The sequence below is a fragment of the Labrus bergylta genome, chromosome 13 (genome assembly GCF_963930695.1).
Source record: "Labrus bergylta chromosome 13, fLabBer1.1, whole genome shotgun sequence".
In the NCBI taxonomy this organism is placed as follows: Eukaryota; Metazoa; Chordata; class Actinopteri; order Labriformes; family Labridae; genus Labrus; species Labrus bergylta.
In genome coordinates this window covers 20,904,023-20,918,118 of record NC_089207.1, presented here as the reverse complement: position 1 = coordinate 20,918,118, position 14,096 = coordinate 20,904,023, and the positions used below count along the sequence as shown (strand labels likewise).

Genomic DNA, 14,096 nt, shown 5'->3' with positions numbered 1-14,096 from the left:
AAAAAAAGATGTTGTTGTGGACAAAATTAATTCATTTACAGCTCATGATATTTATTATGTAGTCAATCAAATGTTTCTAAGGGCGCTTTTCTGAAGACTCAAAGACGCAGAACAAAGGAGGAGGAGGATGAGAGCAGGGTGTGTTGGTGATGTAGAAGAGGTGAGTTTTAAGGGGTTTCTTGAAGGTTGATGGTGAGGGGGGTTGATGGTTTTTGGGAGTGAGTTCCAGAGGGCTGGGAGCAGCAAAGGAGAAGGCCGTGTCCCCCCCAAGGACCGGTGGTTAGTCCTGCAGGAGACTTGGGTCAGCAGACCCGAGCGTGCAGGTGGAGGAGCTCAGACAGGTAGGGGGAGGACAGGTTATGGAGGGCTTTGTAGGTGATAATAAGAAGTTTAAAATGATGAAGTGTTTCAAACATGTGGAAATGCTTCTTTCAAAATATTTTTTTTGCCATTAATCTCAGATTCACTTGAAGTCAATTTGTTCTAGAACCGACCCTGCGTTTATGTCATGCATCAGATAACAATTTTTGCTGAGTGGTCATTGCATGCACACACACACATACGCACAGGTTCAACAACAACAACGTTTCATTGATGTGACATGTTTAGGACATGTGTTAGCAGCTTGGGTAACTAGCTTTAAGTGTTTAAGAAAAGACGACACCGCGGGACAAGTCGCTTTAAAATCTTTCCCTTCGACCTCCTTGTGTGGTTAGAAGAACACTGAGGTTAAATTCTGTTTTATTTATGTGCGTGTGGTCACATTTAAAAAAAAACCTGAATTTCTCAAAATCAATTCAAATGTCTACAAACACCCTCTTGTATCTCTCGCTTGTTCATTTCTGGGTTCTCCCTCTCGTCCTTTGTCTGCTCGCCGCTCGGCTCTGTGTGTGCAACAGCAGACTGAACACACTGTAATGAAAAACCAATTAGCTGCTTTTGGCACCGAACATCCAACACACTGGTCCCACCTGAGACCTGCTGCGCATTAATTCCGCCCTCCCCTCTGCGAAGGCCTCGTCGTCCGGGCCCTAACCACTCCTCACGGCCGTTTTTTGTGGCTCTCTTATTAAACGACGTGCTGACACGGCAAAGCCCTGCCTGGAAATATGACTCCTGGATGTGGAGGCTGAGCCACAAAACTCCATTATTAGCTCTATCCTGGCTCCCTCTCACAGAGCCGAGGAGAGCGCAGACACTGGTGGAATAGGCGGCTGATTGTGATTGATGGCTTCCCATTAGCGGGTGTGTTATCGCTCCGGCTGGGGGGAACGAGCACTGAGTTGTAACACAACACATTACCTGAGTCTCTCTCCCCGGCCGCGCTTAAAGAGACGCTTAAAGAGACGCTTAAATAAAATATAGACCCTCTCTCCGAGATCCTCATTCGCAGCCTGAGGCTCTCCGACTGTTATCCCGTCAGCTGTGATTTGCAGAGCATTCCCACTCAATAAACACATCATTAGTATTCATATTAACGGCACACACTCTTCAGGTTCTTTCCTTTAGTGGAACTCCTGAATGTGGATGAATCCGCTGCAACTTCACCTCCTTTTTCTTTCCTCTTTGGTGCTTCCTGTCAGAATGATTGATTGGGACCAGGGCTCACAGTGTCCTGCATTACCCCAACAAATGATCTGGCCCTTGCTGGCAGACCTTGGCCAGAAAGAAATCAATATTTCACCATTAAAATCTATCAGAGGAGAGTTAGGGCAGCGGCTGTCAGAGGCGACGCTATCAAGCCGCTGCAACATTAAACCTGACACCTGCAGCACATGAGTAATCAATATCTAGTGGCTCACAGATCATTTGTGGTCACCTTTTAAGCCGTGATGGATGTCCCCCGGGGCAGTGATTCATGTTGTGACACCGTTTAACAGGGTTTTATTCCAGTTTAGACGGTCATCCCTCAGAGACGAGCGCGAGATGGAGCGCCGCGGCTCCCCCGCTAACACCTATTTCATCGTGTTCGGCCTGTCCTCGGCCATTACTGCACGCCTTTTTATAGGTTTTGTGCTCTGCTATGTGTGAAAAACACATAAGTGGGTGCAAGGTCAAACTTTATGAGTTCCAGCTCCAGTGGAGGACCGAGCGAGCTTTACACCGAGGGTCAGAAATGTGGCAGAAGTCTCAGTGGGTACGTTTTAAAAAACGAGACTGTAAAAATGTAAATCGTGGGCTTTAAAATGACTCCTCGTGCAGCGTGAGAGCGAGTAGAGAGCACCTGAAAATGGTTAAAATTCAGTTTTATTGTGGAGGGTTGTGATTAATGAGCGCTGGTTGTGAAGCAGGAAGGTGTATTATTCATGTTAACACCACTGAATGCAGCTTTGGATTTAATTAAAGCTCAGGCTGCACTACAGGAAATGTGAGTCTGCTAATGCATCACGTCCATGATCTCCATGCAATCCTTCTCCAAAGCAGCACACACACAAACATCTGATGAGGATGTTCGCAGAGCCAACCGCTTCGTGAAGAATAAGAAAATAAGAAAAGAGGGAGGGGCTCAAACTCCTCCTGTGCAACGACCAAAAGCAGAGAAATGTCCCCTTCGGTTTCTCTTCTTTGTTTTTATCTGCAAACGTTAAACATAATCTGTGAATATTTCCCTTCCTGTTCCATGAGGATGTGTGCTCGATTTGAAAAATTCATCCTGCACAAATTCTTGAATGACGGCGGTACGTTTCGTTAGGTTCTGGATTCTAAGCTGTGACTCTTCACTGTGGAGTTCGCAGGTTCTCGCTGAAGTCTGGGTCCAACATGTCAACTTAATAATTTCTAGCCATGCACTCCTGAAAATATCTAGATAATTTCAAGACGTCAGCTCCCGATATTCTCCTGACCTGGCTGTACACAAACGCACCTCACGGAGAAGAACATACTGGAGAACAGGAAACATAATGCAGCAGGTTCATTAGAGCACAGAGATGGTAGAGGTGGCGTGGTTGAGTTTTCATGGTCGTGCAGCGATCACAGAGAATAAAGGTCACCATGTTCACACATGAAGCTCAGCTGAAAAGTTTGTCAGGAGTTCAGGTGTGAAAGTAATATATGATTCAATTTGTTCTGCCTCAAGGAAGCTGAAACACCAACAAATCACCCTGATGTAGCTGAAAACTGGAGAAACAGTGGCTGTAGCAATGCATCATGGTATATGTAGGCACTGCTGTTCACAGCTCCCTTTGAACAGTTTTTTTTTTTTTTTTTTTTAAATGAAATGGTCAAATCTCTTTTGTGCCTGATGATGACTTCCACTGCAGCTGACCCGACTCTTACACTTTGACCTGACATGACAGAAGTCGGCGGAGGAGGAATTTGTTAAATTAGCTTATTTTAGATGTTTCTATCTTTCATCATCTTAAGGTGGTAACTTTTCTTTCAGTTTCATAAACAGAAAACGCTCAGGTTAGTCGACTTGATTCCGATTTTGCTGAACTGCTTCTAAGATTTAAGGCCACCAAAGATGTCTTTAGCATCGTGGTAGCAGGCTAAAAAAATATAAGTGTCTCTTCCTGTTAAATGTAAAATGTTGTAGTTCAAGGTCGCAAAGAAATTAAAGAGTTTGTGTTCTGGCAGCTTCCTCGTCCCCCTGAGACAAAATGAAGAAAAATCAAAAGATTGTTAAGGCTTAAAATCCAGCACCCAGATCATCGAAGGCAGGATTATGAAAGAGAAGATAAAAGAGGCAGCAGCAGGTGTACGAGGACAGCAGTGTGTGGCGTTTCCTCCTCGGCAGGTTTGTGAGAGCTTTCAACCTTCTCCTCCTGACCCTCGTTCTGCAGGAGGAGATAATTGCTTGTCAGGAATAAATAGAGAGATTAATGAATTCATTAGTGGCGGGGAGTTTAGCTCTTCGGAGCAGCACTTACGGCTATGACACATCACGCCTATTGTTTTACTAGCTAGTTAGCCTTGAACAATAACATTCACACAGCAAATTGGCTCACACGGCGGCGTTAAGCTCACACAAACGCCGTCCTTATCCTGGAGTTTAGCAATAAATGCAAACAAAGGCTCTTTAAATCCTGATTATTCATCTTAATTACTTTGGTCTGTGAGCGTGCGCGTCTGCAGGCGCTGCACGCAGACAGCACACATTAATCCACATTAGCAGGGAACGCCGTGGCGGACGATGTGTGCAGCTCGTGCTTCGCCGTTTTGTGCCAGAAGATACGTTGACTCTCCACTTCATTATCTGCTAAAGCGCTTCAAACCTTCAGAGTGTGCATCACAGGCCGACACGTCTGCGCCCTTTGTGATCTAAAGGTGACACCAGAGCTTTAAGTTTAGATATCAATCCATATTGATACCTGGAACTATTATGGGAAGGTGGCGTGCTCGCTGTGCACTGTAGTAGGGACCAGCTGACCTCCGTTTAGTACGGGAGCGGTCTCTGAAGCGGTTAGAGGAACACCTGTGTGGGAGGAGTTATGGTGAGAAGGTAAGGAAAAAGAGTTGAAACCGCCAAGCCTGTTGGCGTTCGTCAGGTCGTTAGAGATCTGTGTCGATACCACAGCGATTAAATAGAAATCCTAATATTGAGTTATTTTCCCTTTTTAATTTTACAAAATTGCAGGCGAACTCTTGCACATTTTCTAAATTGTACATTAACGTTGAGTTTTCAAGCAATTTAGAGCAGTAGTGGTTCCCGAACTTTTTTAGCATTTCGCCCTGTCTTGGTCTTATCTCGGTATCGACCTCTAAATGTCTTTGTCTTGTCTCGGAGCACTCTGGTCTTGGGTCATGTGGTCTTGACTACATCACTACTACATATCCTATCTGAAATACAGTATAAGACACATGTACGGTGGTTTAAACAGAGGTATCAGAAGGCTCTGGTTTATTACAAGATCTTTATTTTGTATTTTCATGAATCCTCGTTTTTACAAGTCCTCACAAAGCGACTGGAACAATCCGTCACATCAGAAACGTCTGTACAGCGCAAATAGAAAACACGCCATCCTCAAACTAAAAAAATACTAATTCAACAATCATCGAATCTGACCGAAACACTGATCATTCATCATGTTTGTTTTTACCCTAATTATCTGAAATAATAACAGACTTCCCCTAAAGACGCCACGTAGGTACAGACAGGAACACACGTCTGCACGCTTCCTCCTTCGTTTTGATTCATGAGCGTCTACAGGAGCGCCGTTAATCCCTCCGCTGTGAAAAACACCGACTGCAGACATACAGAGAAGATATTCAAACACAAAACATGGCAAGGTTTGTCATTGGGGTTACGATAACACTGATGTAGACAAACAATCTGAACCGCCTCGAATATGAGAATATATTCATGACCGTAGAAATGAAACACCGCAACGTAAAAACATACCCTCGATAACCGAAGTCAGTTTGTCGTGTTTATATCTGTAGGTATGAATCTAACATGGTCAGATACAGAGGGTCAAACTTACAGCTTTCATGATGACCACCTGGGTTATCTAAAGGTTAGCTTTAACAAAGCTCCTGCTTCATATTCAGAAGTCATAGTGGGTGTGTGGTCGTTTTTAAATCAAGTGTACACGTTGAAATGTGTTCCTAATATTTAGCTCCCCTCGTGTGTTAGAGAAGAAGAACCAAAAGTGAGAACATGTTGGGCGGGGTTAAAGGTAGAGTCAGAAGCTTCCTCCTTCAAAAAAAAAATACAGACTTCTCCTAAAGTGAAGCTGCTCCATCATCCCTTCTGGGCCTCCATACATGTGTGGTGGTGACTGTGTCTACAGAGACTCTGTCCTCTGACTGAATTTTACTGCTCTGGTTGATTCAGGATGTTTCTGGGCGGAGATGACAGCGCAGCAGGTGAGTTTAGGAGAGGATACAATTCAGCGATTGGATGCCATTCAAACTGGAGAATATGACGGACGTGGACGTAGCAGCAAAGAAGAGATAATATAATCAGAGTGAGGAGAAACACCAAGTGAATAAAGCTCGTTCTAAAACGAGGGTGAACCTTGTGTTGTCTTTTACCCGTGGACGTGGAGTTGGTTTGCTTCCTGTTGGACAGGCAGGTGACAAACACCGGTGGTTAGCTTGTGCTAGCGTGCGTTAGCTTGCAGTGTAGGTACAAGCAGTAAACGTACACACTACTTCCTGCAGGGGGTGGGGCTTCTGGGGGAGATGAGTTTAGGAGGAGGGGCCCAGTTTGTTGTGTTTACAAAAATTTCAATTGACTCCACCTTTAAAAAAAAAAGCTTCTACATGTTTGTTTTTGTTGAGAAGGTCAGAGAGAGGATATGGAATGCGTAGTGGGTGTGTGGTACATTGAAAGGTGTTTCTCATATTTTGCTCCCTTCATGTGTTAAAGAAAAAATAATTAGAGTGAGAACATGTTCAATCTGAGACCAGAGACTCAATTTCTTTAATACGGTATTTAATGTCCATCTCCTGTCGGACTCATTGAGCACCTTTTCTCTGGATCTTTGAAGGAAATAAGATGTTTAGAAAGAAACTAGCTTTAAAAAGCTGTATAAATCCTGATGTTTTTGTGACCCTCCATCTTTACTCTACAAGCTGCATCGATAAATTCAACAGTAAACGTTCGTTCAAACAAAAGTACTTCATGTGAAAGCGCTCGTCTTTCCTCCTGTGGATCCGATGATACTGTACCTGCAGGTGAACACTGAGTCCTCACAGACAGGTGTACAGTCACATCATCATTCCTTTTATCAAGAATAAATCCAACTGTAGATATAGAAGCTAATAATGTAGAATAAAAGGTCTGCTATATAGATGCATATCAGTCTAGGTTTAAGTTCTCCGACTGCGTGTTCTCTGCTGATACGTAAAAGAATCCGGAGATAAGAGCAGACTTTCAAACTGATCCCCCCCGTGTGTCTGTGTTTGGCATGATGGAGCCAAAGGTTTCAAACATCCGAGCTGATCCGCAGAACGATAGACGCTCCGCCGCTAATCCCTTTTCTCCAGGTGAGCATAGATAAAGAAGCAGCGATGAACAAAAAAAAAAAAAACATGACAAACTCTGCTCGCTTTGTTCAACCGCCGCTCTCCAAAAAAAAAAAGGATCGAAAATACTGTGTCGTCCGGCAGAAAGCACCAATCAGTCAGTAAGGAGCTCGTTACCTCCTGTTTGCTCATCCAGGGTCAGCAGGTCCCGCTGTGTTACCTGTGATTACCTGCGTCTGGCTTCAGGTCGATGCAAAGTCCTCATAAGCAGAGCGGAGCCGACACGTCCCTCAGTCCTGATGCGACTTCTCCTGAATGAATTTATATTCATACTGAAAACACAAACACACCAGAGAGGAAAGACATGAGGTACAGGATTCCTTCATGGTCTCTTTCTTAGAGTAGCAAAACCCCCCTAACCCCCCTAACCCTTACCCCCCATATACAGGTAGTAAGTAGTGTTGTTGATCTATTCTGGTCCAATTCTCGACATCTGAGTACAGGGTATTTATACAGTAGCCTTGCGTATCCTGCAGGGGTTCGGAGAGCCGGTTGTGCGCATCCACAGAAATTAATGCTACTCGTCCGGGAGATGTAATATGCATATGACCACTAGGAGCAGTGTAAGGTTAGGGTTAAACATAAATTTATGTTGCAAAAGTTTCAGCGCTGCTTCTCCATTCGTCGTTCATGCCGTAATAACCTCCCTTTGCTTGCGTGTGTGTGTGTGTGTGTGTGTGTGTGTGTGTGTGTGTGTGTGTGCGCGTGTGTCCTATAAATTTATGAAGGGGTGAGTGGGCGTGTCTAATCCCTCCCAGGCTCATCCATGATTACACATGGACGTTATAAAAGCATTTTTTGAAAGATGCACTGCAGCAAAAAAACTCTGGGCTTCAGTTATTCTTTAAAGGAAATATTTGTGATGCTTTACAGTCCATCCAAAGATCCCTCAGTGTGTGGAATAGTAATTTAAAAGTGTTTTGCAAAGTGAATATATTGAAAATGATTCCATTTCTCACCAAGGCTAGCTGCCGCCCGATGTTGCCCATAGTTATCACCCCAGCAAAGAAGATGCAAGGTAACCAGGAGCGGATATACAGAAAGTCTGGAGACGTATACCTGAGAGCAGAAGAAACATGAAACACTTTAAAGGTCACATATGATACATATTCACCATGTTTCTCTAACACTAATATGTGTCCCTAGTCTTTCTACAAACCCCCCAATGATGAGAAAAGTTCATCCTCTCCGTCTTTTGCCTGCTCCACTTTTCAGAAAATGTGTGCTCAGGCAGGCTGTTTAGAGAGTTTCCCTTCATGACATCACAAAGGGCAGTAACTCCTCCCCCAGGTGGGTGACACTCCCACAGCTAGGTGTTTGTTCTGCCCTCTGAGTCTGCCTTCTCACCGTAAACAATAGAACATGGAGCGAGAAAGCCAGAGACACCCAAGCCCTTCCAGAGAGGGGGCGTGGTCAGACACAGCTCATTTACATTTAAAGGTACAGACACAGAAACAAACCGTTTCCTGTTCTTATCTAACTATTACTTTGCATCTTCCTTACATTAGCTGCATCGTTTTCTTACTCCATATTTTTCCACAGTTCTCGTCTCAGTGACATCTAAACGTGTGTGAACTTACTGGAAGACTCCGTTGTAAACCAGGAGCTGTGTAGCCAGCGTTGCCAGCAGGGCGATGGTGACCCCGAGGCTGAAGCCACTGCGAGAGCGATCGAACGTCCACCACAGGCCGATGGAGAGCGCCGCCAGAGTCAGAGACAGCTGAACGTTGTTGGCAAAGTCCACTTTCTGATGGAGTACAGAGGTCAAGGATCGGGCAGTCCAAACATAGCTGAGTCACAGTGGTGATAACAAGGAAGACTCAACATTTTACACAGACTGTCAGTAAATCCAGAGCTCTCCAGGGCGGATATGAACAAATACTGCTCAGTTTAAGTTTTACCATCTTAAATAAACATGTTGAACAACAGCAGCAAAGGCATCGGTCTTTAAGGATACAGCACTGGCGTGGTTGATCCCGACAAACACGGCAACACAGCGCATCACACTGGACCACTCCCGCTTAAACTTGTGAGGTTCACCCAGACAGCTGTCGATGCAGGGGTACAGCAGCCCGATCATCGCTGCAGGACAGAGAGAACACAGAGCAAAACATTTAACAGCAGGCAGCACATCCAGCGCTCACGCCCGCTGTGAGTGCACGATCAGTTCTGTATTGTTTTACACTGACATGGAGGGATTACTGGACACACATGCACAGGCTCCGAGAGTCGGGGGGGGGGGGGGGGGGGGGGGAGTTGGAAATATCAAACAGACTCTTAAACATTTATTTACAGTTTTTTAATTAGCTTATATTGATTTATACTCCTGTAACTTAATTTCCTTGTGAAGCACTTCTCCTAAATGAAAGATTCTACATAAAGTTTTAATATTACAGTCACTGAGGCAGACATGAAGCCAAACAAAATCCAAAAAGCTGCCTTCAGAAACAGCTACTTGCTATTTTGATATAGAATTAAACACTTCTGCATCAGAGCTACGTTCCTGACAACCTATAACCGCCCTTGAATTAAATTAAACAGATTTCTGCACCGTCAACAAATTACAGCAGAGCTCCCCTGGGACGAAAAGCGCAGTGTGTGTATTAGCAACAAGTGGAAGCGTTGTGTTCCTGCAGGAGGCTCAGTGTGTGTGTGCATCTGTGTGTGTATCTGTGTGTGTGTGTGTGTGTGTGTTTGTGTGTGTGTGTGGGGGGAGGAGGAGAGCCTCAGGCTGTTGTGCTTTCCGCTCAGCCCCCTGGGAGCAGGCTGCACTGCGCTGAGTTTCCATCCCCAGCTCCACACCCAGGGGACGAGTTTTCAATAACGCTGCTTACTCTGCTGAAGTCCTGGCGGACTTGTTGTGCAGACTGCGTGCAGATGTGTGTGTGCTCTGACTGCTACGTGGTCAATAAGAGATTTCTTTCAAACTGCCATGGGCAAAACTTTTAAACTAATTACATAAAACAATGAATTACTTAGTCTAGTATACTTCCAGCTAAGACAATTAAAAAGCAATCATTACATTTTCATTAAGTTATGACATGATAACAGTGCAGGGTTTCAGTGTCAGTCAGCTGAGACACATGAGCATGTTTGAATCTTACAGAACAGGTTTTGTCATTTTGTCATAACTTGAGTCCGGTGAGTCTCTGTGAGTCTCACAGTGCCGTGCTCTGTGTGCCGTTGCACTGTGACACTTCACTAACAGCTGAGCTGAACTGGTTTATCTGAAGGTCTCGCTTTAACTGAACAAACAAAGGAAGCAGGGAAACGTAAACACTCTGCCTTCCAGTGAGGAGCTCAAGTTCAGATCAGCACTCTTGTCTTCCATGTCTAGAAACCTTCCAGCATTCCCTAAAAGTGTGTTATGACTTCAGCTCACTTCAACACTCTTATTATTGTTGATTTAATTAGTTGTTCTTTGTGCTGTTCTTAATTTTTCAGTAACACACATTAGAAAGGACTACAGTTTTAATATTTCACCTTAAAAATGATACGAACTACGCTTGACTTAAGCCAAATTTCATGAAGTTACTTCATGAAGACTGCCCCTGAAATCCTCCTGATCTGGTCGTTCACACATGCACCTCACAGCGGTAGATTATCACCCTCCCACTCGCTCCAGGTGAATTCTCCTGATTATATCCAGCTGGGACTAAACCCCACATCTAACTTTCTATTTCCTTTTAATTTCTAAAAGTAAAATTTAAACCAGGAAGGATGAGGAACTTAATTTGGAGCGCGTTCACATACCTGAGGCTGTGCCACAGCAGGGCGGCACCCACCACGCTGAGGAGAAGATACTGCTGATGACATCCGGGGGGAAGAGGGTGACGTTTCTCTGCACCTGAAGAAGGTTAAGCACCAGAGCCAGGAACACGCCCACAGAGAACAGCATGGCTCCGCGGATCAACAGGTTGGTGGTCCTACATGGCAGAGAAGAAAGGCAGTCAGGAGAATCGAAAAATGTGTCCTGTTCAATTTTTGAAACGGAAAGTGATTCATTCTCTTCCTCAGCTATGTCAGAAATACCAAAAAGAAAAACTTCAGTGGGGGAGTCCCTGCCTTTGGTCAGCATGATGATCTACCTGAGGTGAGTTTATGCAGAGAAAAAACCAACAGCTTACCTGTTGGTGATGACTGAGATAAAAGGCCCCCTGGGAGGCTGCAGCGTCTGCCCGGACCCTGACCACTGCTGCCGGCCGCTGGTCACTGTGCTGTCACTCATGGCTGTCAGTGTTAGGGACATTCGTGAGCCTACTTCCGGAGAATACTCGATGCTGTATGACGTCCACCGGTGAGGTTAATATGTTTCCCTGACATCACACACTGAGCTGAAAAAAAAAAAAGAATCAAGAGAGAGTGAAGACACCCGCCTGAACACAAGTTACAAGCTATGATTTGAAATTCTTTAGATTGGAGTTAACAGGAAACAAACTTTTTTCTGTTTTTTGAATCAACAACAGCATTAAAACAATTTTATTACAGAAAAAAAATGAGATTGTCCAGTTTATTGTCATGGAAAGACCAAATGAAATAAAAGACAAAACAAAGATGTTGTCTGACAACAGAGATCTTTAAGGGCGAGGAGACAAACTCTACACTTTTATAACACTACATGTGTGTCTGCCACTTCTTTAAAATCCTAACTGCTCCACCAGGTTCAAACCAAGGATAGTAGTCAAATCAATCCAGAGACTCCATGAATCCACATACAATAAAAACATCATTATCTCATGATAATCTCATCTCATGGTCTTATGAGATATTCTAATAATTTGCGATACCTGATTGTTGAGCTGTAATCATCAATATTAAAACAAATAGTCTTCAAGAACTTCACCTTAAGTGTAATGAATCTTGAATATATTGGAAAGAAACCTGTATGTGTACAATGTTTTAGTTACACAGGTGTTCCTGAGCTTTTACACGTTTTTACCTGTTTGAAATAGAGATGAGGCAGAGTTAGACAACTGTTCAAGTTCACTCACCTTTAGCCCCTCTCTGAGCCTCATACAGTCATAATAAGGTTACATGAGAGGCTAATACGGAGGTCAGCTCACGTCGTGTGACGTTGTTTGATCATCTGATTCACACGCTTAACTTAAAAAAACACTTTTTTCTATCATAAAAACAAACTTAGCCAGCTAAACTCGGCTCCTCTAGCTGTCGTGCTGAGGTCAAATGTGCTTTTATAATCATTGAGCAGTGTCAGCAGCATCGTTCTCTTCTCCTTGACTCTTTAAAATAGGTAAATAAACACCTGTGATAATAACTAACAAGTGGTTGTGATGAAGCGGAAATGCTATGTTAGCTTAGCGTTAGCCTCTAGTCTGATTGAATGGATAAATACCGTATAGTTAGCCGCAGTTAGCATTTGTTTTAACAAGCTTTAAACCGTCGTAACACCGTGTCCGGTGTAAAGTAGAGCTCTTACCTTGTGCCGACAGATACCTTCCACAAATACGCTTACATATTAGAAAAAGATATTTACGATAAAGTGAGATGCTAGGCTACAAAACAAGAAATATTAATTAGCCTTCTCTCCCCACCGTGTGTACACTTCCGGCTGTATAAGCTGAACGAACACCCAATCAATCAGCGTCGAAGGCGGTGACGTCAGCGCGTTACACAAAACGAACGGATTACGTGACTGAAGTTATTTACAGAGTACAGCTGCTGGATCTTTAAAAAGACACTTACAGCTCTTTATGGAGAAATATTCTTAACGTTAAACGTAACATACCAACACAATTGTTACCGCTATGTTTAAATAAATAAATAAATAGCCTGTATTTGTTTTTTAATTACCTATGTTATGTTTATTATAGCATGTTTATTAGCATATCTAAGGACTTGATTATTATTGTATCTCTCAGGACAAGAACATACATATGTATTTTTTCTCTCCCACTTTCACAGTTTCTCTTTCGTTTTTATACTAATGTATTTTCTTATGTAGTGTACAAATGTCCATTAATATTCTGAATAACTAAGGGGCCTGCAGGAAAGTGTTGCTATGTACATGTGGAATTGTAACACGTTACTTTTTCCCGTTAGGGGTCGCGGAGGGGGCTGAAGCCGATCCCAGCTGCCATTTGGCTAGAGGTGAGGTTACACCCTGGACTGTTCACCAGTCAATCACAGGACTGATATACAGAGACAAGTCTCAGAGCTCCTAAAAACGTGTGTGAAGTTTCTTGTTCTAAATCCACTCTGATTCTGTATTTGATCATGTCTATAAACCCCTCTATTTCAGCCCTGCTCAGAACAGGCTGTTTCTGTGTCTGTAGCTTTAAATGTAAATGAGCTGTGTCTGACCACGCCCCCTTTCTGGAAGGGCTTGGGTGTCTCAGGCTTTCTCGCTCCATGTCCTATTAATAGCTTTCATGTGACGTCACACTCTTATGGAACCGCCCACCTGGAGGGCAGAAAGGCTCTTTACCACAGTACGCTACTGAGAAGTTACTGGTATCAGTTGCCCCCTACGTGTTTTTATCTGTTTTATTTAAATAATTTCAAATGAAATAAAGGTGTTGTTTAATGTGATACACTAACCGACGAGTAGACGAGCCCGAGTTTTGCTTCTACAGAATTTAATCAGAAAAAAACAGAAAGGAGGACGTTTGTGGATTAATGCAGTTAGACCCTCCGCGGCCCCTGTGAGGGGAAACATCGGACTTCTCCTCATCCTGACATCACTTATAGTGTTGACTAAAGCTAAATATTCCTGCCGTTAACTCAAATTACTGCCCAAGAACACTGCAATTGACAGCTCATACTATCCTGAAACTATCGCTAGCTAACACTAACTAGCTAATGTTAGCTAATTAGCACTCACCGATGCTTGAATGATGAGGAATTTCTTGCCCTTCACTTCTCAAACTGCAGCATTATCGACCCAGACCGATCAATAATACATAAAGCTGCCTGTATGTTTGTAGACTTTCATCCTACAGCGACGTAAGGAGAGGGATTCTCCTCTAAATATCAACAATATCACTGAAGTTACGTTCTGGTGTTATGGTGAAAAGAGTGACCATGTTAACTGATGACTTTCAGATAAACGTGACTGAAAGTGTGCTAACAAATGCCTCTTTGTTCCGTTTTTATATTATCATAAT

The 14,096-nt window shown here is 43.5% G+C and overlaps 1 protein-coding gene across 1 annotated transcript; it reads right to left on the bottom strand.

The window, feature by feature from the left end:
- Positions 1-4,839: 4,839 nt before the first annotated feature.
- Positions 4,840-12,559, bottom strand: insig2 (insulin induced gene 2). Its single transcript, XM_020635481.3, has 7 exons — positions 12,410-12,559; positions 11,100-11,306; positions 10,726-10,898; positions 8,930-9,054; positions 8,553-8,719; positions 7,932-8,031; positions 4,840-7,244 (listed from the first exon to the last, which is right to left on the bottom strand). The coding sequence occupies exons 2-7, from the start codon at positions 11,219-11,221 to the stop codon at positions 7,203-7,205; spliced, it is 729 nt and encodes a 242-aa protein (XP_020491137.1). The 5' UTR covers positions 11,222-11,306; positions 12,410-12,559; the 3' UTR covers positions 4,840-7,202.
- Between the last annotated feature and the right edge of the window lie 1,537 nt (positions 12,560-14,096).

Coding starts and splice junctions, on each gene's coding strand:
- insig2 (XM_020635481.3), bottom strand. CDS start 11,221: ATGTCCCTAACACTGACAGCCATGAGTGACAGCACAGTGACCAGCGGC. Junction 8,032..8,552: donor GTTTACAACGGAGTCTTCCA/GTAAGTTCACAC, acceptor TTCTGCTCTCAG/GTATACGTCTCCAGACTTTC. Junction 7,245..7,931: donor TCGGGCGGCAGCTAGCCTTG/GTGAGAAATGGA, acceptor TTGTGTTTTCAG/TATGAATATAAATTCATTCA.